Source organism: Colius striatus, chromosome 17 (assembly GCF_028858725.1).
Source record: "Colius striatus isolate bColStr4 chromosome 17, bColStr4.1.hap1, whole genome shotgun sequence".
Taxonomy (NCBI): Eukaryota; Metazoa; Chordata; class Aves; order Coliiformes; family Coliidae; genus Colius; species Colius striatus.
The window spans coordinates 11,900,485-11,924,463 of NC_084775.1; the positions used below are offsets into that span (position 1 = coordinate 11,900,485).

A 23,979-nucleotide genomic window follows, 5' to 3' on the forward strand; every position below is an offset into this window, starting at 1 on the left:
AGATATTGGGTACACTGGACTACAAACTGTACCCTACATGGCAGTTCTAAAAACTGTCATAGAAGGGCTAGTCAAAAAAGGATTTGCCACTGACATTCAATTTAGTAAAGTGAGAACCAGTTGTAGTTTTATGTTATTGTGTGCTGTAGATCTTAGTCATCACTTAATTCATTTTTACAGGCATACTTTTCCCACTCAATCCCCTTAGAAGAATATAAAGACATTCTTGAGAAGATTGCATTACCAGTACATCACTGCCACTGTTTAGTGTTGGGAGTTTACTCATTCTGTCTACTTCAGATCAAACTCCATCAGCACTTCTGTATCTCGTTAGCTTTCTGCTTATTCATTGAAAATGGTTACATTCACACATCAAGATGATGCTTGCATCACTTTCAGTATGTGAATTTCTGCTCTCATCCTGTCTTTCCCAGATAGGCTACTTATTCTGCAATAAGATACTGCTGCCTTGTGTGATTCAGTTCTGAAATGGAAATACATCAATACAATACAATCAATTGATTTGCTCTTTTGATACATTCACTGTGTCACTATCTGGTTTGAATGCCAAACACCCAAATAACAACAACAACAACAAAGCTTGTGTCTGTTAGTGTTAGAAAAGCAAAGCTTTGAAACAGCATATTGTGCTTCATTGTCTCTTAGCTCATGCCTCCTCTTTGGTTCACAAAGAAAATACAAAATGGAAAGATTTGTACATAATCACCAGCAATTAAAAGAAAAGAAAAGACAGCGTGGTGCGTGTTTTCCAGTCATCCTTCAGAATCACTGGTTACACTAAACACAAGCCAAGTCCTGCCACTGTAATCAACATCTCCTTCAGTGTCAAAAGTAATTGTTTAATGTCAGTAAGAGATGCTCCTTTAAACATACATTGTCAGTATTTGTCAATGCCTGAAGTCTCATCTCTTACATTGGCTTTATCTATAAAAAACAGCTGCACTGGCCACAGTCAGTCTTGAGCCTGATTAGCAGGTCACCTGTTTAGCAAGAAGTGAGAGGTCAAAACAAGAACAGTGATTGATAGGATTATGAAAACTCATTCTCTCATCAGCTTGATGGTATGCTGTCCTGATATGCCACACAGGACCATGGGGATGGTAACAAATGAACTGCAGGTGAGCTGAAATGAGACAGACACAGTGGAAGATTAAGGCTGACATGGAACTCCCGTGGTCATGCGACTCCTTTTCATGATGGAGGAGAGGTGGTATTATGCTGCTCAAAATGGAAACACAGCCATGTAGCATTTGCACTTAAAATTTCACAGTGGAATTGCATGATCAAAAGGGTATCCAACTGCTGTGCTAGTGTATTTGCTGGTAGTATTAGAACATGGCACAAAATCCATTAGCTAATAAGTGAAATGTGATTAATACTCAGGATTCATGTCCTCCTGCTGGCTGTAATTCTGAGTCATGGCATGGCCTAGAAGTAGCTTGTCAAATCTAGAAATCCATCTGCAAGCAGGTTTAATGATTGCTTGACAAGAAGCAATGGCACTGGCTTTAACATTTGGTAAACTGTTTTGAGGTCTTCAGTTGCAAGGCAGAATAAGACAATAGACTATATTAAACATAGAAAACATCTTTATAATGCAACACTGGAAATAAGCAGCTTATTAAGATTTCATTGGCTTCTACTTTGTTGCTTCTCTGAAACTGTGTGACTGTCACATCAACTATTTTACTATCATGATATCCTATGATAGTTTACACTTTGGCCTTGACAAAAATCTGTACTTAGATGCCAGGATAGCAAAACATGAATATAGACAGCTAACACAAAAGCTTACATCATTTCTGAAGCATTAGTGAGGACATTGTTTTTCTAAGAAAAGCAATAATAAGTAGAAGTGTTATCTAAACTGACTTTCAAAGAGCAGATTCATTTAACACCAACCCTCTAGGTACTATCAGGAAAAGAATGTAGTAATCATAGATGTACAGTAAAAATAAATATATTACTGCAAATCTTTGATCTTACTGAAAAGCTTCAGGCCTCTAAGTGCATGAGTAATATCAAGTATTAGCTTGCTGAGAGGTAAAGTAGCAGTTTGAGAACATTTTAAGTGAGCAATTTTCTCACCACTTGCTCAAATAAAGAAAATAAATATATTGCACTTATTGAAAAGTTTTCCCTGTGCTTCTGTAGAGTGTTTTCAAAACCTCAATAGAGGAAAAAAGTATAAAAAAGAACAATGTTATTTTTCCTTCAAAGTTATTACTTTGGACCTGAACCAACAGCCTCATAAAGCCAAAGTTCTTAAAAGTCTTTTACAACTTAAAATCCAATTTGTACTAGAGGTTAAGTGTATTTTATCAAGTATATTAATAGTGGACTTCTAGGTTTGAATTTAGGATGCACAGATTTGCCAGTAACATAAAAAACACCAGTCTGCAGTCAAAACTCTTCTTACTAATACTAAGTCAAGGATGATTAGGAAGATTTTAAGGTGAATTTTCCAATCCCTATTTTCTGCTGTGTTTTATGGACCTTTAGAGAACAATACCAAGTCCACATTATTTGGGCTTAGTCATTCATTTTTGCTTTTGTTCAGAAAAACCACCAAGCCATGATGAGATGGTGAGGGTGAATAATCTTTTTTTCCCTTTCTTTTCACATTGAACCACAGCAGGCCTTTTACTCTGGAAAATGGTTCATCTATCCATCTCCTATGTATCTGAAAGCATTAACTGATCTCCTAGAAAAGTAAATACATAAGTTTACTGCTGAAATTTCAGTCTCTAAAATGTTTCTTTATTTTCTTGAGTTTGAAATGTAGATAAAGTTGTCCAACTCTGGCATGTATTTTTGATATTCTAGTTCTTTCAATTCATAGTTATTCTTTCTGATCATCTCCCTATACACAGCAGGAATACTACACATTTGCTTTTTTAGCCTCTTGGCACCAAGAGTTTGATTTTGTGTCTCTTTTAAAAGGTAATTATTAAAACAAGCTTCTCAGTCCAGTCAACTTTTTCAGCTTGTTTGACATGGTGGTGTGCTGCTTCAGTGCAGCTTCAACATGCTATCTTACTTCATACTGAGTCTGAAGTTTCTTTAATTGAAGCCACTGATGACACAGAATTTCAACAATTATTAGCCCAATTAGGTCTTATTTTCGCAACATACTTAACCACCTGCAGATCTGAAAACATTTATTAATGCTTTATGAAGTTGAGATTTCAAAAGACTTGGTTTCTTAGAAATTAAGGGGAAGTGGAGTTAATAACTATATCCAAAATGTTCATACTGGTACTCACACTCAATAGTGAGTAATTGCTAGAGTTGCTGATATGTTTGTGAAGACAACAGGAGTTAAATGAACTTGTTATGTTCCATGGCCAGACCACTGATCCAGAAAAGTCAGACTGCAAAATTCTCCAGAAATCCTTTTTTTCCTCTAAATCTTATTATTTCTATCAGATCAGACAACAAAAATGCTCTATGCTTTCAGATCTTTTGGGGAATTCAGTTTACTACTGCTATCGTGTCATTATTTCTAAGGTCAGCTATATGTCTGCACAAACGTTTACTATTTAATTTTTCTGATGTGAGTCTTGTTTTTCCAGCAGAGCTTTAGGGAATACAATGCCTCTGTAAAACTCTGTCTGTGTACTGACAGGTTATGTAAAGTTTTCCAGCTCTCAAAATAGTCATGCTACAAAGCAGAAATTATTTGAGAGTAGAACAAACAAACTACAGAAGTATATTGCATATTTTATTTGATAGTGCAACAAGCATCTGATGCTGTGATTCCACATCACCATCCAGGAAAAGACTTTTTACCCCTATCTCTTGAGTAAACAAGCTTTCTCAATTCATTACTATAGATTTTGTTAGTTATCTACATCTTCTAATCACATGATGTCTAAGTGTTTATTATTAGAGTTTACATCTTAAAAGCTTCAGGCACATTCCACTGAAATGAAAAGGAGCCTTTCATCATGGTATGATGACATCAAGCCTATCTATGATCTTAAGTAGCTCCATCCTTAAGCTGTTAGAAAAGACCAATCCCAGTTTTTCTATTTACTTCAACTGTCTTATCATTTTCTATCAATCCAATTTACAGCAAATACCTGAACTTTCATTGTCTTTCTCAAGTCTATAGATAAGCATCTAAAATTCCTAACAAAACTGAATATGCTGTATACAAGTTCCTGTATTAGACAGTCAGAGAAAAACATTTTGATCATCCAGCCTGACCTCCAAATTGACACATACTTCCCTAAACAGTTTGAGTTACTAAATATACCAGAAACACTGTTTTCTTGAATTCTGTGCTGAAATCTGCACTTGGTTCATCTTTTTGGTTTGCTTTTATTTTATTCCTGCTCTCATCCACATAAGACAAATTCTATGAAGCTGACTGTAACCAGAATGCAAATTAACTTTGAAAGCTCTTTTTTTGTAGATTTAGCCAATAAATGTTTTAACAGTCAGCCACTGAAAAAACTACAGCTAGAAGCCAGCACACTAACACCACACAAACATCACCTCTGCAAATCTCAAGTCTGCTGCTGAGACTATGAAAAAAATGCCCATTCCATGATTATGGTACTGAGCTTGTATTGCACCCACAATAACAGCAACAACAAACCTTTCACAGCACTGCTTCAGTTTGGATGAGGCAATTGCTATTTATGTTAGCAACCCAAACTACCAAATGATAAGTGTAAGAAGGTGGGATTCCTTAGCTTTTGGTTTAGTATCATTCACATTTGAGGGGTGAGGGGAAGTCTCCCACAGTAAAATGTGTTTCATGCCTTTATACCACTTAAATCTACCATTACATTATCTTTGAAGCCATTACACTGATTTAAAGAGGCTATAATCAATACAAAGAAAATAAAGAAGTCTGTTCTAAGAAAAAAAAGTCCTGAAATATTCTGAAGGCCCTATTACATTTTAAAGAATAACTTGACAATGTATGTCTTGATCACCAAGGATATTTAGTGCTTATGCCTCAAATGTACTACAAGTTGCACTGCAGGGCATTTGTGGTTTCTTTACATTCAGTCCTGGGAATTCTGAATTTGATGAATGTTAAAGGATACTGCTAAAGGTACAGGCAAGAGTTATCTGGAGAAATATTTCTCATAAAAATCATTAAATGCCTTTAGATGTGGAACAGAACTTCATGAACAAAAAAGGCTTTAAAAAAAAAAAGGAAAGATCATGAATGCCATGAGGTGAACAAGACTGGACAGCTTTTGCTGCATAAAAGCTAGGGATTTTTTCAAGTGCACTTCATGGTGCGAGCCTACACTATCAAAATCATATTCTTCTGAGCAAAATTGACTTCTATTTTGAATATTTTTCTACTGATTGCTCCAAGTTTAGAAGAACTTTAAGCACTTTGAAACTGCAAATTCCCAGAAAAGCAATTCAGTGTGAACTCCTAATTAGTCTGTGGTAAGCAAAAAGGTTCAGCCAAAAAACCTGCCTCCATGTGCAATATTGAACGAAATGGAAATTGTAGGCTGCCACCAGAGACAGACATAGAGACAAGAATGGTAAGATGTGAGATGAAACAGTCATAAAAAACTATACTGAATAATATGATGAAATGTTCAAGTTATTATTTAACAGGCACAGATGTTACAGTCACATTTTAGTTTGCTTTTCATGTACATTATGAATTATTTTGCACTTTTGCATTAGTACACATTAGGCAAAAAACTCTCTCTAATATATTAGATGAAATGCACTTCAGGGGGAGCTTCTCCCTCCTCAATCTGTTGACTGCTCTTTTAATCATAAAATGGTTGGACATGAGATCCAATCAACACTAAGGCTGTGCTAGCAAGTGACAAATCATTTCACTTCAGAAAATTATTAATCTTAGCGGTGCTGTGCTTGTGTGCTCTGATTTACTGAGAACAAAATAACCTCACAATGTTCAATTTAAAATTGGACACCAGTTTTGAATAATGGCACATATTTACTGATGTGATAAAGCGTTTGACTAGCGAGGATTCATTTGTAACAAAGGGAACAGCTGTACTATCCGAGATTTGATTGATGAATGTAATATTGAAATATTTTTTTTACCACAGTCAAATGCCTACAAATTCTTCTTTTGGGGAAAGGCAGCTGAAACAATCAAAGCATTGCCAAGATCAGGTGACTTTAAATTAGGTCAGTTGCCTTTATGCCATTACTTTGGTGAAAATAGAGCCTCTAGATTGAGACCAAATAATAAAACACAACCATATATTTCCTTTCTTCACCACTTCTTCACCTCATCTGCTTTTCTGTGAAAGACATCCTCAGTTTCTATTACACAGCTGTAAAGCACAGCATGCTTGGGGATTGGTGCTTGGGTCTGACTTATCTTCTAAGGGACACTGACTCAACATGTCATGACCATTTTATGTTTCGGTGCAATTCAGCCCTTGACAGACCAGAAATCTGGAGGCAGTCTGAGTATTGATCAGACTAATCTGATCAATATTCTGCCTGAATCTAATACTAGAGATTTTCACTTTTCATATTATTAAGTCATTTTATTACATAATCAGTTAACTGTCACATTCTAAATTTCTTTCATCGTTGACATCTACTAAGAATAAACATAGTGAATACAGAAAACAAGAGAGTTTTACCTGCATTTTGTAGAAATCTATACCAGTCAAACGTTTCAGTGGCTGTAGTCTTAATTCCTGTGTTGAAAAAGAAGAGACATACGACATATTGGACTAATTCCTGGAAGGGTGAACTATAGTTCTTGAACTCTTGCCCTAAGAAAACATCAAGCACTCTGAATTCCACATACAGCTGTTCCCACCTGCAGCTTTTCTCATCCAAACAACATCAGGTTGTCTGCACAATCCTTCCATAGGCACAATCACTCAGGATATGAACTTCTTTAGCAGCCCAGGGAATCAAGCTCACTTACACCATGCTAAATTAGGCATTTTCAAATCTACATACAAGATATCACCTGAGGGAATATGTTATTCTAAAACAGATACAGGTCAGCTGAGACATTAGGCAAAGTAAGTAAATTTATATAAAAATTAAATATTACTCTGACCTAAATATTAATTTATTTTGTCTTATGTTAAAGATTATTTTACTAATTAAACAATTTTATTAAGTTATTTAATCTCTTAGTTAACTATTAGCTTACAAGTGGCTTAAATATAGACTAAATAGACCTCACAATGAGCTATTTCAAGGTAACACTTTTGAAAATAATTTTATCTTCTTTGAAAGTGGAATATACAAAGTGGAATGAGTTTTGGAATGCTGCAGCATCACATTTCAAATGCTGAATGTTCCCTAGGCTACTCAATTAAATAATACACTTTGGATTAGATACTTTTCAGGGGGTGTTATGCTGAGAACTCAACTTAGGGCATTTAAAGGAATTGAGAATTTCAGAGAGTAATCATTCAGCACCAAAACTTTCATATGCCTGGGAAAAAGCTTGGTGTTACCTTAGCTTTCAGCCTCCTACTGTAAGGCATTTAGGAAAAATGTTTTTAAAAGCACCAAAGGAACTGAAAGTTTAGGATGACTGAAATAGTTCCTCAATTAATACCACTAGTGAAAAAAGGTCAACTTCAGCAGAGCCAGGACTTCAAACCCCAACCTATTTCAGCAAAATACTTCCAAAGCAAAGAAGGTAGATACATAAACACAGAGATGCTAAACACATGATTCTAATAAGATGTATGCCTGAGTGTTTCAAAAACTCTTACCTTGAGTTTGGACATAAATTTTATTTCTAGCATCTGGCTTTAAAGAGAAGGAGACAAAAAGTAACTTTCATAGTTCACCATAAAAGAGTCAATCTTCAAACAAATCCAAGTAGCATAACAAAATGCACATCAGCATTATTTTCTTTTGACTACTGAGAATCAAACAAGGCTATTAGAAAGATCCATTTAAGCAACACCAAAAGCCAACAGTCAGAAATATAAATTACATTTACTATGAACATTTATAGTATGAAAGAATCAATTTTGTAATTAACACTATTACCAAGTTAGTACAAACATATTTTTTTAGCTTATCTCTGTTTAGTTTGTCCTTTCTCATAATAATTAACACAATTATTGAAGAGAGATACACTAGGGAACTAGGGAATATTCCCCTAGAATACAAATATTTTCAACTGCAGAAGAGTCCAAGTTTCCAAAAAAAGTTAGTCTTGGAAGAAAAATTTTGGCTGGTTTCAAAACCATGATCTGCTTTTCTCTATAATAGAATTGTTAAACACATCAGGCATGAAACAAACTCCATTTACCTTTAACCTTTTCAAAAATTGCTGTCAAACATATGTGGACTTGTCTATACAGGAAAACTGGCCAGTAGTAATTGCAGAATATTCCCAAAGAGAAGTTGTGTAAGAAATTATTTTAAAATAGCTATAGTAAAAGAGGCAATTACTACACTTTCAAAGCTACTCTTGAAGTACTAGCATGCTAGTTATTTAATTTAGATGATTAATTAAGTACGTTCATTTTTCAATATCTTTCTCACCAACTATGAACTTTTGGAATACACTTTTTTCACTAAAATATCAAACTATTCTTCCCATCTTGGAAAAAAACCCAAGACTAAAAAACCAAAAACACTTCCCAGAACATAAGGAGAGTTTTTTGAGCTCAAACTATTTGTGCAAAACTTTGTGTTTAGACAAATCCTGGTTGTTCTAAAAGCACTAGCTGCAGTGCCTGTAAAGGAGTAAGCTAAGAAAGATATTAATCTATTTTAGTCATTAAAAATTAACTGGAAAAAGAAATGGACAGAAAACAGTTCATTTAAAAAGTGAATATACATCAATAAGTGGTTCACAGATGGGAAGGAGGTGGCTTCTGAGTATCAGGGTGAACTAAGTCCAAAAACTACATGAACAAGAAGCAAATCCACCCGAAAACAAAGATGGGGGAAAAGTGGCACTATTTATGCTACTGTTGAAGACTAAGAATATTCTATAAACTTCATCTTTCAAAAGCTCTATGAACTGTTGTGCTCAAAGCATTTAAAATAAGAAAAAAAAATTAATAGGCTATTTTATTACTTAACATTTCTTGTTCCTTCTCTTACCTGTGAATAAGTGGCATTTTGAATTCGATTGGATCTTCCAATCCTAAAAAAGCCTTGCAAACAATGGAGGTAGCATTGCAAGCTAGAGACTATCTTCAGAATTTAAATTTGCAAGACAAGTGGGATCACTGAAATTCAATGCTGTGACACAGACACAGCAACAGGGAAGCTGGAAAAAAGCCAACGGGGCAGAGGGCAGCTTAAGCCAGCCTTGCCTCCATAGCTGACATACTGTAGACTTCTACTTCAAACTCTGGTGGGTGAAGATAGACTTTTAGTACCCTAAAACCACTAAGTTTCAAAAATAAGCTGAAGTTAAGCATCTGGTTTCATGCTCTGCTGGACCTTTAATGGCTTCTGTTGAGCAAATACAATCCTGCCAGGGCTTGGATCGTCAAGAAGAAAATAGGAATACTGTGTAACAGGGCACACAGATATATTCACACTTTATAGATCAATTTTCTGTTATGTTCTTTATTCTAAATAGTCTTGAGGAGGATGGAAAAATGAAATTGAATGCTAATAAAATTGGCTTAGGTAATTCTTATGCATCAGTTTTACACTACTGAAATAAAACACTGACCGTAAGATTTTTACAGTATTTCAAACCCACTTGGAATACAGATTATTACAAATGCTCTCTTGTGTAATTCATAATTAAAGATAATTTATCCAATGCAATAGAGAGGAATTTTGCAGCCCTTGAGCACAGTGCAATTGCTTACATGCTTGTCATTTAAATTTTTAATTGGCTGTCTAACTAATAAAGCACACATTGGAAGAATAGTGCAGGTCACTTTACTGTGAGCTAATATCTAAAAAATGGTAATATTCTGTGACCTGGGTATAGAAAGATGTATTCTTCTGTTTGAAAGTAAATGTGTCGCATTTGCTCTCACCCTTTACATTAAGATACAGCTGGAAGAATTCAAAACTTAGTTTAGGACTTGACAGACTTGCCTCCAATTTCACGTCTGCCTCAGACTATCTCTAGAACACTTGGTCTCATAGTCCTGGAGCACAAAGGTGTTTAGGTAAAATCAATCAAAGTTAAGTACTTAAAAATATTTGAGGTGCTGATTTCAAAAGGAGATGAAAGTTCAAGTTTGTTTCTCCTTCTTACACTGTTACTTCTGTCTTTTTCCTGCTTAAGATCTATGACAGAAGCTGTGCCTTTTCATGTTTATCCATCACGGAGTTCATTGTAGTAACTATTAAAATCAAGTTATGCTTGTAATATAAATCCCAGCTCCTGTGTCTGCTCATGTATCCTTTGAATGCAAATAGATTAAATTAAAAAAAATCACTTAATGCTGAAATAAAGTATTGACCATTAAATTGTTCTCTTGTGCAAGCTCCACCTCTAAGTGATGCTTTTACGTGATGGTGTATTAATGATCATATTATGATGAAAATTAAAATTGAAGACATATCAAGCAGCTAGTTTTTATTGTTCAACTTCAGCTGCTGCTTCAGAAGATGGAGCTAACAGTTCACTGAATCTGGAAGACGATGGTCCTGCTTTGGGCTTTTTATCCCAGGATTTTGCCCCTTACTGTCTGTCAATAGTTCCTCTTTACCCTTCATTGGTTCTGGTATCAAGTGAAGCTCTCTGTAACCCAGAACAAGTCTTTAGACAACAAGTTAATTGGAAAACTAACCTTGCACAGAAAACAAGCTGGCCCATCAAGATCTGGTGCCTGGAGTCTTTCATAGATTACCAGTGCAGCCTGACACAATCCAGAAGCACTCCTTGTACTTGAAGACTGGTAGTTCTTCACTGTCTTACCCTGCTCTTCAGAAATAAGGACTGAGGACTGCTTATTTCAAGGATTTGTCTCAGTTTTCTCTGCCATCACCTCAATCACATAAGGGTGAAAACATTGACCCAGTCTATTTTCAAACAGGACCACCAGTTAAAAATATAATCGCACTGAATGTCTGAAGTAGATCTGCAATACAGCAAATGATAGGTAACTACTAAAGGAAGAGACAGATAACCAGTCTTTATTACTGTCAGTTCCTTGCTGACTAAACCATCTCCTTGCCAAATGTATTTAACCACTATTCTCTTGGATTAAAATCATTTTATTCAGTATTTTTCCACACATCATCCAGCTTAGGGGGGTTTGGTTTATTTTCAGAAGAGATGAGTATTAAGACAGTTAAGTGCTAATTATTTCATACATATCCCTCATGGACTTGTCAACAGGGCTGTATAACACATATTGCTAGGCTTAGAGTAACACATATTGCTAGGCTCAATTTTAGCTCTGCAGTTCCCCTTAAGTTCATTCTATTTCTAGTGTTGACAAAACAAGTCCTTTGAAATTATTCTTCCAAATTCTTTATTGTAAGTAAAGCTGTTTTGTGGAATTTTTATAACATAAAGTTTATTAAATGATGCAAAAAGAAACAACATATGCAAATAGCATCAAGAGAAACTCAACAGCAACAGCAATGATTAGATTTAAATGTTAGAGAAGCACTTCCCAAACAGCTGTACACTCTTTTCAAATATTAAACAGCTTTTAAATGCCACTTTGACCCACTGAAGTACATAAATATGAAATACTTTCTCTGATAGGAAAAACAGGAATAGAGAACATGAAGATCATTACAATTCTCTAACATTATTTAGAAAGCATTTTAGGAGAACGCATAGTTGATAATACTATAAGCATCATCATCATCATCATGTAAGCATACCCACTCTGCTGCTGCCAGTTCCTTCATTTTCATCGTGAAAGCCACTGCAAACCTAGTTAAATGGACAAAAATAGTTGGGATCATCTGCTTAAAATGTTTAAACATAAAACCAGAGAAGTACTTCAGAAACAAATCTTTATAAGAACAAAGAGCATAGGCTTATAAAAATGATTATAGATAGAAGCACAAAAGCAAGCTTTCTATTTGTTTAACCAGAAAATACTGGTAAAACACATGGTATCTTTTCAGGCTTTACAACTTAGAGCTCTTGGGGAGCTAAAGTGAGGATTTCTTAACGTAAGAGAAAACCCAAATAATGGGAACATCCCTCAGTTTATCTAGATTAATAGATGGCGAGTTCTCATTTCCTGTTCGTACATCACTGCAATAGTTGTCTTCACTACCTGAGGGCTAGATAAGAAGGGATCTTAAGTCCAATTTCTTTCATAATATTGTTATTTGACAGTACCCAGTCCCACTGTTCACAATTGAGTTTAATTCAAACACGCAGATATATTTTTTTTTACACGTTTTGTCAATGTTCTCTCCTTCTTTCTAAGCAGTTAAAGTTGTCAATGAGAAACAAAGATCTGAGAGTCCAAAGTGTTATTCTTCAGGAAAAATATCAGAATTAAATAAACTAAAAAAGAAGAAAGATGATTCAGTGACTGGGCTTCCACTGTGGAATCTCACAGAGCTCTTTAGCTCTGAATTTCACGCATCTGCAGTGAAGATTAAATTTGCAGTGCTGAGTTAGACGCGTGATATTTCTTTATCATAAACTGAGTGGCCAGAAATGAGATCTATGACAGTCACTGTTTCAGGCAAAGAGACCATTACACTAGCCAAACATAATACCGATAGAAAGGCATTTTGACTGCTCCCTGGTTAAGACTTTTCTTTGTTATAAGAGGGGTGTTTAAATGAATGAACGGTAGAATAGTGTATGAACAGCATCTACTCCTGCCGTGTGATGTGTGTAAATCATAACACCAAAATAAGAACAAGAAAACAAAAGTCTACTTGAATAACTTACTTGCTAAGGTTTCATCACAGAGGGAGAAGAAAATTTCATTCCCAAGCTTACTTACACTTTCCCCTTATGGTTGTTTATAACAGTTCATGTGGACTTCTATTTATATGCCTTTGAGAAATGTACCTAGTACACTATGATTCCACATAACAGAAGAGTTCTTTCAGAGACCATTTAAGAGTAGCATTGATATCATCAGTTTCCATTTTTGAGTATCTCATTACAGAGAGACTTCAGACACATAAATCTGATTTCTAAACATACTAGATAAACAAGTTACTCTTACTGGGACCTTGGTGTAATACCAAGAAGTCATATGAGACATGGAGTCAAAGTTAATAAAGAATCTCTGTTCAAAGAGACCTTAAGGATATGTCCTGTGGAATAGAAATGTTTAAATATCTTCTTATATGAGACACTGCATCTGCTCAGCCAAACTTCTTATTTCTTTTATTTGCTTTTATAAATATTGAATATAAAATAGAGGTTAGCACTTATTACACTTAGGATTCTGAATCTCTTTTTTATAGAACCTGTGCAACGTTTCTGTCCTGAGCCAACCCTATGACATCTCAGTAGCTAGAGATAAAGCACATTGCTAAGTCACAAACAGAACAGTGCTGTTCCATTGGAGATGTTATACTATCATTTGAGGACATGAAATCACAATCATTCATTCACATAAATACTGAATTATAACTCCTGCTTTTGTTTATTGAAACAAACATCATTCCCATACATTTGTTTTGTAGTATCTGCTTTATGGTACTTCAATGAATTTTACATATACAACTTGACAGCTTTAAGGTTATTAAAGCCTTTGCAAATGCTTGTTTTGTCAACTTGCACATGCTCCTTTCCCAGTTCTTGCAATTATGCTTTCAATACATCACATTAACAAGCAGAAAAAAATGTTGCTCCGAAGTCTACAAAATACTGTTCAATAGAAAAAAAAATACCCTAAAGGGATACAATCACCATTTAAAAGAATCTGATTTAAAATGAAACATCCATTATCAAGCTAGACAGTGTTCAATACTTTATTTTATGGAATGTGATGGTATATTGCACTGGACAAGTCATCTACAATTCATGATACTTTCTGCTTAGAACCCTGCAATCAATAAAGAAAAAAAAAATCAATGTTTCTTTTAATAGGTCTGTAATGATTAATGCCAGTGATAATGCTGGAGAAGAGGCCCATTCAGAATAGCTTCTAGAAAGCAAAAGTATGTTTCCTGTATCAGAAAAAAAATTACAAACTGCATAGGGATGTAGTAACGTGTCAAAAACCATAGGAAATCCAAGCTACTAAACTCCACCTCAAGTTCCTAACTTAGTTATCATTTTCTAAAACTCAGCAAAGCACAGTTTTTGCATGAGCTGTATTAGTTGCATTTGTGACAGGTCGTATTTTAAACACAGAACTGGATCAAACGGACACACGCAGGAATTCTGTTTTTCTATACTTTTCATTTTGTGCAGTGCTAAAACTTAACTGACACATTAGATATCTAAGAATAACCTCTGAATACTTAATAACACAAATAAATAAGTATATAAATTTTGTCTTGAACGGGGCCTTGTGTTGCTTTTCAACTACAAGTCACACTGAGACGTAAGAACATAGTCTAATGATTTTTAAATGTGAATGATTAAGTGCTGTCTTTATAAATCTGTTTACCTAAGACATTTTATAGACTATAGACTGACCAGCATACCTATGCCAGCATTAAGTTAGCTAATAATAGCTAGGACATAAAGTGGTATTAGCAAAGATCTAAGAGATATAAGCCTGCTGCAGATCTTGTACACATTTCCTCATTGCTAACATGAGCCAAAATCCATACAAGCCATATCTGAACCACTGTACTTATCTGTCATAGCTAGAATGCTGTGATGAATAACCAGAGACAGTATTATAAGCAAGCTCTGCTCAGAAAAATATTTAAGCTCTTCTAGAGTAAGTATGCAAGCAGTACCACTGGATTTTATCTCACCTTATACACTTGGGGACCCTTTGCTTATGCAGAGCTCAATTCTGGAGTGATGACTCTTCAGAGTACTCAAGTCACTCAGGCACAGCATAGTTCCATGAGGCTGAGTGACCTGCTGTAGCAACTTACTGCCACCAGAAAGACATCCTTCTCGTATCCTTCCACAAGCTGACCCCTTATTAAAGGGGTAGAAAACTAACCCAGGAAAAAAAAAGAAAGGCAAGTTTACACCATTTAGTTAAACCTGCTCAGAAAGCAGTCCTGGTATGAGGAATACACATTCAAAAGAAAAAGGAGGAAAGGAAGAGAAGGTGGCAGTAGAGCCACCTCTGCCATCAGTGAACTATTATGCTGGCTACACATCAACTGACAACCATAGCCTCTATCTTGATAAGACTTAAGCTATCTATTAAATTAATTTCATCCAGTGGAAGCTTTAGATACAAAAAATACTTCAGTTTCCAGTAAGAAAAAGGTTTCGTGGCCCACCATGGGTATGATCAAACACTGCTCAAGTCAACAGAGCTTTGAATTAATCAGAAGGAAACTTCTTTTCCAGGACTGTTGACATGCCAAGAAATGTTGAAAAATCTTTTTTAGTTTTGTCTGATTTCTGGTCAGTTCTTGAATGACATTTGCTGACTACACTGACCTAGAACTTTTCCAGACTTTGAACTACCTTGAAAATACTGTCTTCTCAATTCACCCAAAACACTGAATTTACTTGTACACCTTTCTCAATCTCTGCTCATTTGTTGATGTATCTACAGAAAGGATCACATTTGCAGGAAACAAATTACAAAGGCTCTTTAACTTGAGTCACCTGCTTTTCAATCAAGCACTCTATGAACAAGATAAATGCAAGGCCTCTGATAACATGCTTGGTTCTGTGATGCAATAGGATAAATGCCAGTTATTTTTGGTTGTAATCTCACTTAAGTCTGGGCACTTTGGTCTGTATAGGCAGATAGTACATACTGCATAAAATGCGCTAGATCCAATCACAAATGTTTTACGTGTTTGAACATCTGTAACACAATCCAGAATTTTCTAAGAAATAGAGGTTTTAAAAAACACCCCTAACAACTTAGAGCAAAGTTTGGTACTTCTGGCACAGAGCCTTGCAAAAGGGGTCAAACCTTGTTTAGGCTAGTAATGTTACTACAATAAGACTTAATGAGTATATTCATACTTTACTGATAACAAAGTTTTGCTATTTAAACAATCGTAACTCCAGCACTAATTCACCATTAACCACCTCCACTACTAAAGATTCACTAGTTAGAGATCAAATATCAGTTATTTCATGGCCAGGACAGTTCTGTACAAATGACAACTGTATACATATTGTTGGAAATAGTGAGATGTGCATTTCTTTACCTAAATCTTTGCAAATATAAACAGTCTAAAATATTTCTGATAAGAAATTAAAACTTCAGTATGCAAAATTGTATCCATTACAAACACATAAAATAAACCACAGTCAAGTTGCTACAAGTCCACCCGTTATACTAACCATCAAAGCCTGTCTTTATAGTGCCTACCCATAAAGTAGATTACAGAGCAATATGCTGCCAAATCCCAGGTTAATTATTTTTGCTATTATTCTTCTCATTTCTTTTACTTGCCTTAGAATTTTATATCCTCATCACATACATAGTTCTATTATTATAGCAAACAGTTATGATTCAGAAGACAAAGCACACGATTAGTTAGCAAGAGTAGATTTCATTAGCTTTTAATGGGATTTGAGTCTTTTTGAAAATTCTCAGCCCAGGGGACTAAATTTCAGCACTACCTCTGCCAACTCTTATATCTTACATATGATCAAACAATTGTAACAAAGGCAATATAAAATGAATAGACTGCATACAGGTTGTATTTACGAAGAAACTGTTCTACTTTTATCACTGAATCATAAAAACATATGTAGAGATCATAGGAATTTCAAGTAGTCTGTCCTTTGTCTGCTAGCCTACACATCTCCCAGTGATTCCAAGTATTTATGGAATGGTTCCTAAAAGATAAGCCATTATAAAAATGGGATTTCCTGCCATAAACCTTCAACACATAGTTTTACCTGGCTTCTCCCAGCACCTCTCCCATTACCCGACGTTTCTCTTCACATTTGGTATCTTCATTTACATCTGTCCCACCAAAGATTATTCCAAAAGGAATTCTGCTACCTGCAAAGAAATTACTTTGATGAGAAGTTGACCAACATATGAAGGCAATGAGAAGAAGATACTGAGTGAAAAAGTATATTGACAATACTGTATAACATATGTATGCAAAAGCCTTTGAAAAAGAAACCTGAATAAACTTCAATTTTTATACTTTTGGCACTGAAAAACCCACACAATAACTGTGCACTTTCCCAGCATGTTGGTCTGTTGTGTAGCTGTGAGATTTTCTTTGTCTTTTCCATGCTTAGTAAAAACAATCTATTAGTTTCTACACTTGGCAGCCCACCACACAACATACATATTTTAAATGTTATTCACATTTTAATAAAATGCAGTATTGCAAAGTTTGGACCCAGGTCCAAACCACTCATTTACTGCCTCCTCAAACATTCTAATACAGTGGTTTGGGTAATCATCCTGCAAAATTGGCTATTGACATTTTAATTTGTTGGGGGTTTTCTTTGTATTCACTTCTGAAGCTGCTACATAACAAATGTGGATGGAGTCACATCATTGGAAAAGGTCACCAAATTTAAGAAGGCTGTACATGTGAACCTGCAACAAACCCATTGCTTTGCCTAATTCCATCCCAAATCATGGATCCGTGTTTATAACTGGCTGTTCCAAGACCTTCTATGATCATCCAAGTTATGAAAGTTGTTTTAGGATGCCCTGCAGCGCTCAGAACAGTAAGAGCAGAGGAAGACACACGCTGGCTGCGGGATAGTCTGTGCACAAGACCTTATCAACATTCAGATTTCAGAGTATCAACAAAGGCATATATATCCTAGTGGTGTCTGCACTCTGGTAAAAGCCTAGTTTTGATAGACAGCATAAGAATAAAACCATATTTGTGTAAAGTTAAAGCCACTAAAACAGGGTAGTGTAGCACTTCTATGTTAACAGCAACCAGACTTACATGGACAAGGCCACAGATGACAATAAAAAAGTCAATAGTAGTACAAGATTCCTTTCTAATTGTATTTCTTTTCTTTGACTCAGGTTATTTTTAGTAACTTATAAGTTACCAGTAATGTTCTCTGATTAAACTAATCAAGATAGGACAATATTGTTTACTCTTGATTGTTTTCAGCACTGAAATTGATTAAGTGGTCAGTTCCACACAGCATTAAATTAACAAATAACAACTTCACGGTGGCTAATTACTACATGCAGAACATTGTTTTAAATTCCAAATGAGACTGCAGTTTTGCAAAAGAAACAATCTCCAGTAAATCAGTTTGCAAAGTCTGTCATTAAGGTGACCAGTTCCGTGGACATTGCAGATTTCAGTTAGCTGTAACAGTTTCTTTCTGACTGTGAATAAGCAGTTAGGTCATATTGCCACTACACACTGTGTACCAAGAAAGGCAGAAATGGTTTCATTTTTTCATTTTTGCCATCACATGGATGGGGAGAGGGATAAAGGGCTCAGTAAACAACACTGTCCTCAGCACTGAACCAATGAGCAGGGCATTAGGGGTTGCTGTTGAGGAATGTGCTTCATCAATAGGGATAATGTAACTGACCACATTGTATGTTCATGGCTGTGAAAACTATTGGTGCCACTTTCTCTAGCTACCTGTAGTGTCTTAACAGGTAGAGGGAAAATGATGGGTTAATTCAGTGAGCAAATAAAGAAATCAGGAAAAACATTCATTTATTTATAAATAAACAATGAAGGGTTAATTCGGTGAGCAAATAAGGAAAAAAAGGAGTTCCAAATTGCAATTTATTTTGCAAATAAGCAAATCAGGAAATTTTAAATCAAATGGTGAATGAAATAAATATGTTGATAAAGATATAAAACATACTATATGTTTTACATTCATATTTGTAAATTCAGTAAGATGTAAGATGAGGACTGTAAGATGAGGACTTACCAGCATTGCTAATTTCCTTATTACTACATATTTTTAGATATTTTATTCTAATGTTTGTAGATGAAGAAAATTCATAGGCACTACCAAAGCACCACAGCACTAATCTTTAAGAAATTGAGTTAATTATGCCATCTATTAAATCTGTTGATCATACACCTCTAATTATGTAAACAAAGTCTCCAGGATGAGGCACAAAAGATCTTAGTATCCTAGTAACAGTAGTATGATTGCAATCACTAAATTTGAGCTATTTCTTAATATAGGCTATGCAAAGATTAAACTTTACAAGCATCAGGACTGTCCTCTGAAATAATTTTTTTCCTCCAAGAAGTCTACAACTTTTACACTTTGACCAGGATCATCGCAGCAATCACACTACTTACTTTTCTTGCTTTTCACAGATTTCTGGTTTATTTTCATTTCAGTTACTGTAGATGCTTTTTGGAACTGCGTGACTCTGATTTATTCAAATTACTGAGCTTTTGTATATCATTGAAGTATCAGGCTTTGCAGTTCACTTGGGATTTTGCAAAGCTAATAGCAACAGCATTCAGGCAATGCTATGCAAGTAAAAAGTGCAATAAAGTTTTACAGTAAACATTTAAAATACAACCTTATTTTTGTTCCTAAGAAAAAAAAAAGAAATAAAAACTAGTTCTCATATCTTTCATAAACCTCTTCCAAAACAATTCTAAGTCTTGTCACAAAACCAATCATCTCTATATTCCAACCACAGAAGTCTTAATACATATGTTTAGCAGAGATCATCTTACAGATTTTTTTATTATTTGTATTCTGCAGTCCTTACTGAAATCAGAGCTCCATTGTAACAGCAAACACACAAGCATGAGAGATGGAATACTTCAGGCTTTCTGAAAAAACACCAGCAAAATTGCAGGCGGACTTCTGAAGTCTGAATGCTTGCATAATACAATTCATACTGAGATCTGATGAAAGTATCAAATTATGTGCCTTTGTCCAAGTGAGTGGATTTGTACAATACAAAGGTGATCTCAAAACCAGACACACACTTGCCATTTCAGTAGTGGCAGGGTCTGTAATTTTGAAAGCCAGTGCTCCAAGCGAGTCATTAATGGCAAGCTAAAATCTTGTTCTACATGGCTACATACAACAGAAAATTTCATTATTTGTCTGATAACATCCTGTCTCTGACAGCTTAGCTGGCATGAACGACATCTCAGAGTTATTTCATGTCCAAAAAACCTTGACTCATTTTTGAGCAGAAACAAATCAAATTAGCCTCTCTGCTTTCTTCTGTTTGACCCCAGCTATAGCCAGCCAAGCCACTGTCCTCTGAAAGAATGCATCTGCTGAAAGTATCTTAACGTTAATATAATGCTCTTATCTTAATGCACTTAAAGTACTTAATTATGAAATGCACTATGTGCTTTAAAAGTACATTTCTTTAGTTCTCTCCTCGCTGCATCAGATCTCCCATAGAGAAAGATTTTCAGCAGTTTGGAACATTTGTTGCAGTGGATAAACAGAATAACGACATTATGTGGGAGTTTATGCATTTATAGCCATTTATAACTATTTGTATTAATTCTCTTCTCTTTCAGCACCTTTTTAAAAGGTATTTCTACTGCAAACTAGAAAGTGGATTACCTTGCAGAAGTCTGCCTCCTTTATAAAGATGAATAGCCAAGGCTGCATCAAACTTGCCTGTGGATGTTAGATTTCCTATTTCAGTTGGACTTTCATACATGAAAGCATCTTTAAGGACACAGATGTGACCTGCAGCATGTAGATGTTGTCTTCATTATAGAAACAAAGAGAAAAAGAATTTAAAAAAATATATTAATAATGTAGACATGCCAGTACATTAAATAAGCTTACTCAAAAAGTTTTCTCTTAATACATTTTTCCTCCACCATTCACCTTTATGCTACTTTTGTTCAAGCAACCATGGAGCTATTTTAAATCAGGGGGTTTTCCTACAAAATATTTGCTTCCTTCTCCATTGTGAAGCCAAAGACACATTTCCAAGCAAAATCATCGGCATCCATGTTAAGGCCCAAGCCTGCAAAGTATCAACATCACCTTTAAAAATCAGCAGTGAAGTATCACCAGGATCTGTTAAGCTGGAACTTCAGCGTAATATTCTGAAAAGACACCTTTTGAATTGAGTGTGTTGGACCTTGGTCTTACAGATTCTCAGATCTTTCTCCTGAAGAAAGGCCACTACTGAGTGAAGAAAGCACAAATATGCCCAGCTAATCAATGCTATCAGAAATATGGAAAATGGAAAAAAAATGAATATATTTTAAAAAAGGAGAGTTGAAACTGTATTCCCTTTCTGTTTGATTGTGGGTTTAATTGCTACTTGTCTTGGTTTACCCATTTGTAAAACAGGCATAGCATAATTGAAGGACAAAAAACTACACAAAAGTAGTTTACACAAATATTTTCACAGGCTTTTTAAAAAGTCTCAATTGCTAAAAAGAAAAATCAAAATAACAACAAAATCTTCCTATTCTAATGTCAGCTTACACATTTATCTTAATATGCAGTGGTTCCTCGTATTAAACATTGATTCAAAGACTGACAAAGTCAAGAAACTGATTGATTACAAGAGCTTTACTTCAGGCATTTTGGTGAGCTTTGTCTTAGTCTTCTCTTTTACACTCTAGGCTTTTAATTCTTCCCACCAAGACCAGGTTTGACTATCAGTCTTTCCAATGACATCAGCTAAAAAAAATACCCATGAGAAAAATCCATATTTTGATAAAAACTAGCACACTGTATCTTCTGACATGTAGTGCTTACATTGCTTACATTTTCAGTATCAAAGAAAGCCCACAGAAATGTTTTCTGCTTATTACATATCGTTCCAGTTGATTTATTTATCACAGTGTGTTAATTGTTCTAGCATTAAAATCCTGATAACTCAATAGTTTCTTGGATAATGACAGCTCTTTCCTTTCCTGATCATTTCACATCTTTACAAGGAATGTAATTTTCTGTCCTGCAGAAGTTAGTCATTACTGCAGAAATTGGTGCTAAAAATGCTGTAAAATGTCTCGAGGCCTTGGAAGGAATGTATTAGCACTATATCAGAAAGAGCTTCATTGGCACAACATATGGTGCTGTATTTCTTCCTTACTCTAAAAAGAAACTTATTTTACTTTTAACTTCACTGTTTGAAACAAGACCAATAAATTATATTAAGAACTAATAAATAATATAATGCAGTCAGATTGTAAGCTCCTTACTTACACCTTAGAGAAATTATTTACATCAATTTCCCAAGAACTTCTTCCAAGTACCCGCTCACCTTTTGCAAGAGGCTCTCAATTTATACCTAAATAACGATGCCTAAATCTCACAGCTGTGGAAAGGAAAAATCTCTCAGGCAAATACTCAGGATGCTTGTGAATGCATTCCATAATTTCACAGGTGCTCATTAAATAGTGTAAAAGATTTTTTTCCCCCTGTCAGTATTCCAATTATCATAAATCACTACCAGGTACAAGCAATATGTTTGCATATTACAATTAATTTGAAAATAACTCTCTCGGGATATCAGGATTCAAGAACCTCAGCTAGGAATTTGATCTAAAGCATCTTTTTATACCGAGAAGTAATACTTTTCTTTTCCCCCCCAGTTTCCACAGCTCCAAATCTCAGAGCTGAATGACAGTTGTTTCTGCAATAGAGAGGGACTTCCTCAAGTCTTCTATGGCTCAGAAATTGTGGATTACCTCTATTACTGCATTTTTCTTTTCTACACATGACTCATGAGCATATAAAAAATTTGCATACACTTCAAGAAGGAAAAATTACCAAATTATTCCCATAAACATACCATTGAGTTCAGTATGGTTAGTCACAGGCTTCACATTATGCATATATGGAAATACATGTGCGTATAAGCAGAGTTTGTGGGCAGTATTTAAGTACTGAAATTTACAGTGATACTTTCATATTTTCTAAATTACTCTTTATAACCCCCCCCCCCAAAAAAAAAGAGACCTATTTTCACACATATGCTGTTATCAAAGAGCATGATAAGAGGGTGCTGCAAGCCGTTGCAGGAGATTTTTTTGAAGTCTATGAAGTCACAGATGTCCCTGAATCAAGGCAAGACAGAAGAGATACATTACCCATATCTTTTCTCCTCCTGGCAACTGTGCAGTCACATTACTTTGCCATTTCATAAACAAATACTTTTGAATGAGAAATAAAAATGAACACAACTCCTGCTGTCTGTGAATCTAAGACAACACTTAAAATGCTAAATCTCAAGGCTGCATTTTCTCTTTGTCATAGTTTTGTATGTGGCAGATACATTTCCAAGAGAGTGTCTTAACAAACAGGGATTATTGCTTTGCTCTGCCATATCTTTCCCTTTTACCAAGCTCTCGATTCCACTATTTGGGGAGAACAGTATTTCTAAAATGGAGTTTGGCTGTCAGATTCCAGATTTTGGGTATTTTGTTAGGAAGTACTCAACCAGGGAAAACTTCTGTCATTCAGTAAATTTGAAAGATGAATTCTTAGACTACATGATATTAGTCACTGCTTGTATTATGATACTTACACACAACATCTGGCAAAGTATTTCCCAGTCCCACTGATTTTAGTAGCCAGGGCATTCATCTGTTTTGCTACATTTTTTAACACTCTTTGGAAATCATGAGGATTACAAGTGACACTGTGTCCACTCTGGATCTATACTATATACAAAGAAATATTGCTAAAAGGTGCAATCCTTTTTTGATATGTTTTCACTTTATTAAATATTTTTATGGAAAAAGATTTCTCTCACGCAACTATGAAATACCAGGTGATGTTTTACAATGCTTCATTTTTTTTTCTTTCTTACATTTTTCATCACTCCTTCTCACTTATCCTGGATAGCAGTCTTTCCTTCTTCAACCTGAACCTGCAGTTCACAGGTTTTCATATACGTAAAGAGTTCTAAAGTTCTAAACATAGCATGGATGAAGCATAGATGCAAGTGAGTTAGAAGCAGGCTTACTTAAAGTGTTATAGTTTTGAAAATTGCTTTATTTTCTGTGCTATCTTCCTCTCAAAAACATTTATGTTCTAATTTTCAA

The 23,979-nt window shown here is 35.1% G+C and overlaps 1 protein-coding gene across 6 annotated transcripts in view; it reads right to left on the reverse strand.

Annotated features, from left to right (window-relative positions):
* The window catches only part of GLT1D1 (glycosyltransferase 1 domain containing 1), a 59,145-nt gene that overhangs the window by 27,245 nt on the left and 7,921 nt on the right, over positions 1 to 23,979 (reverse strand). For 5 of the 6 annotated variants that reach the window (XM_062010024.1, XM_062010022.1, XM_062010021.1 and 2 more), the window contains 5 exons: positions 20,525 to 20,673; positions 16,907 to 17,012; positions 11,797 to 11,848; positions 7,737 to 7,773; positions 6,636 to 6,692 (listed from right to left, as the gene is read on the reverse strand). In XM_062010024.1, the coding sequence (XP_061866008.1) occupies positions 6,636 to 6,692; positions 7,737 to 7,773; positions 11,797 to 11,848; positions 16,907 to 17,012; positions 20,525 to 20,624 (352 nt within the window). In that variant the 5' untranslated portion in view covers positions 20,625 to 20,673. Of the gene's footprint in view, positions 1 to 6,635; positions 6,693 to 7,736; positions 7,774 to 11,796; positions 11,849 to 16,906; positions 17,013 to 20,524; positions 20,674 to 20,959; positions 21,009 to 23,979 lie in introns of those variants that run through there. The other variant, XM_062010026.1, reaches the window with a different exon arrangement.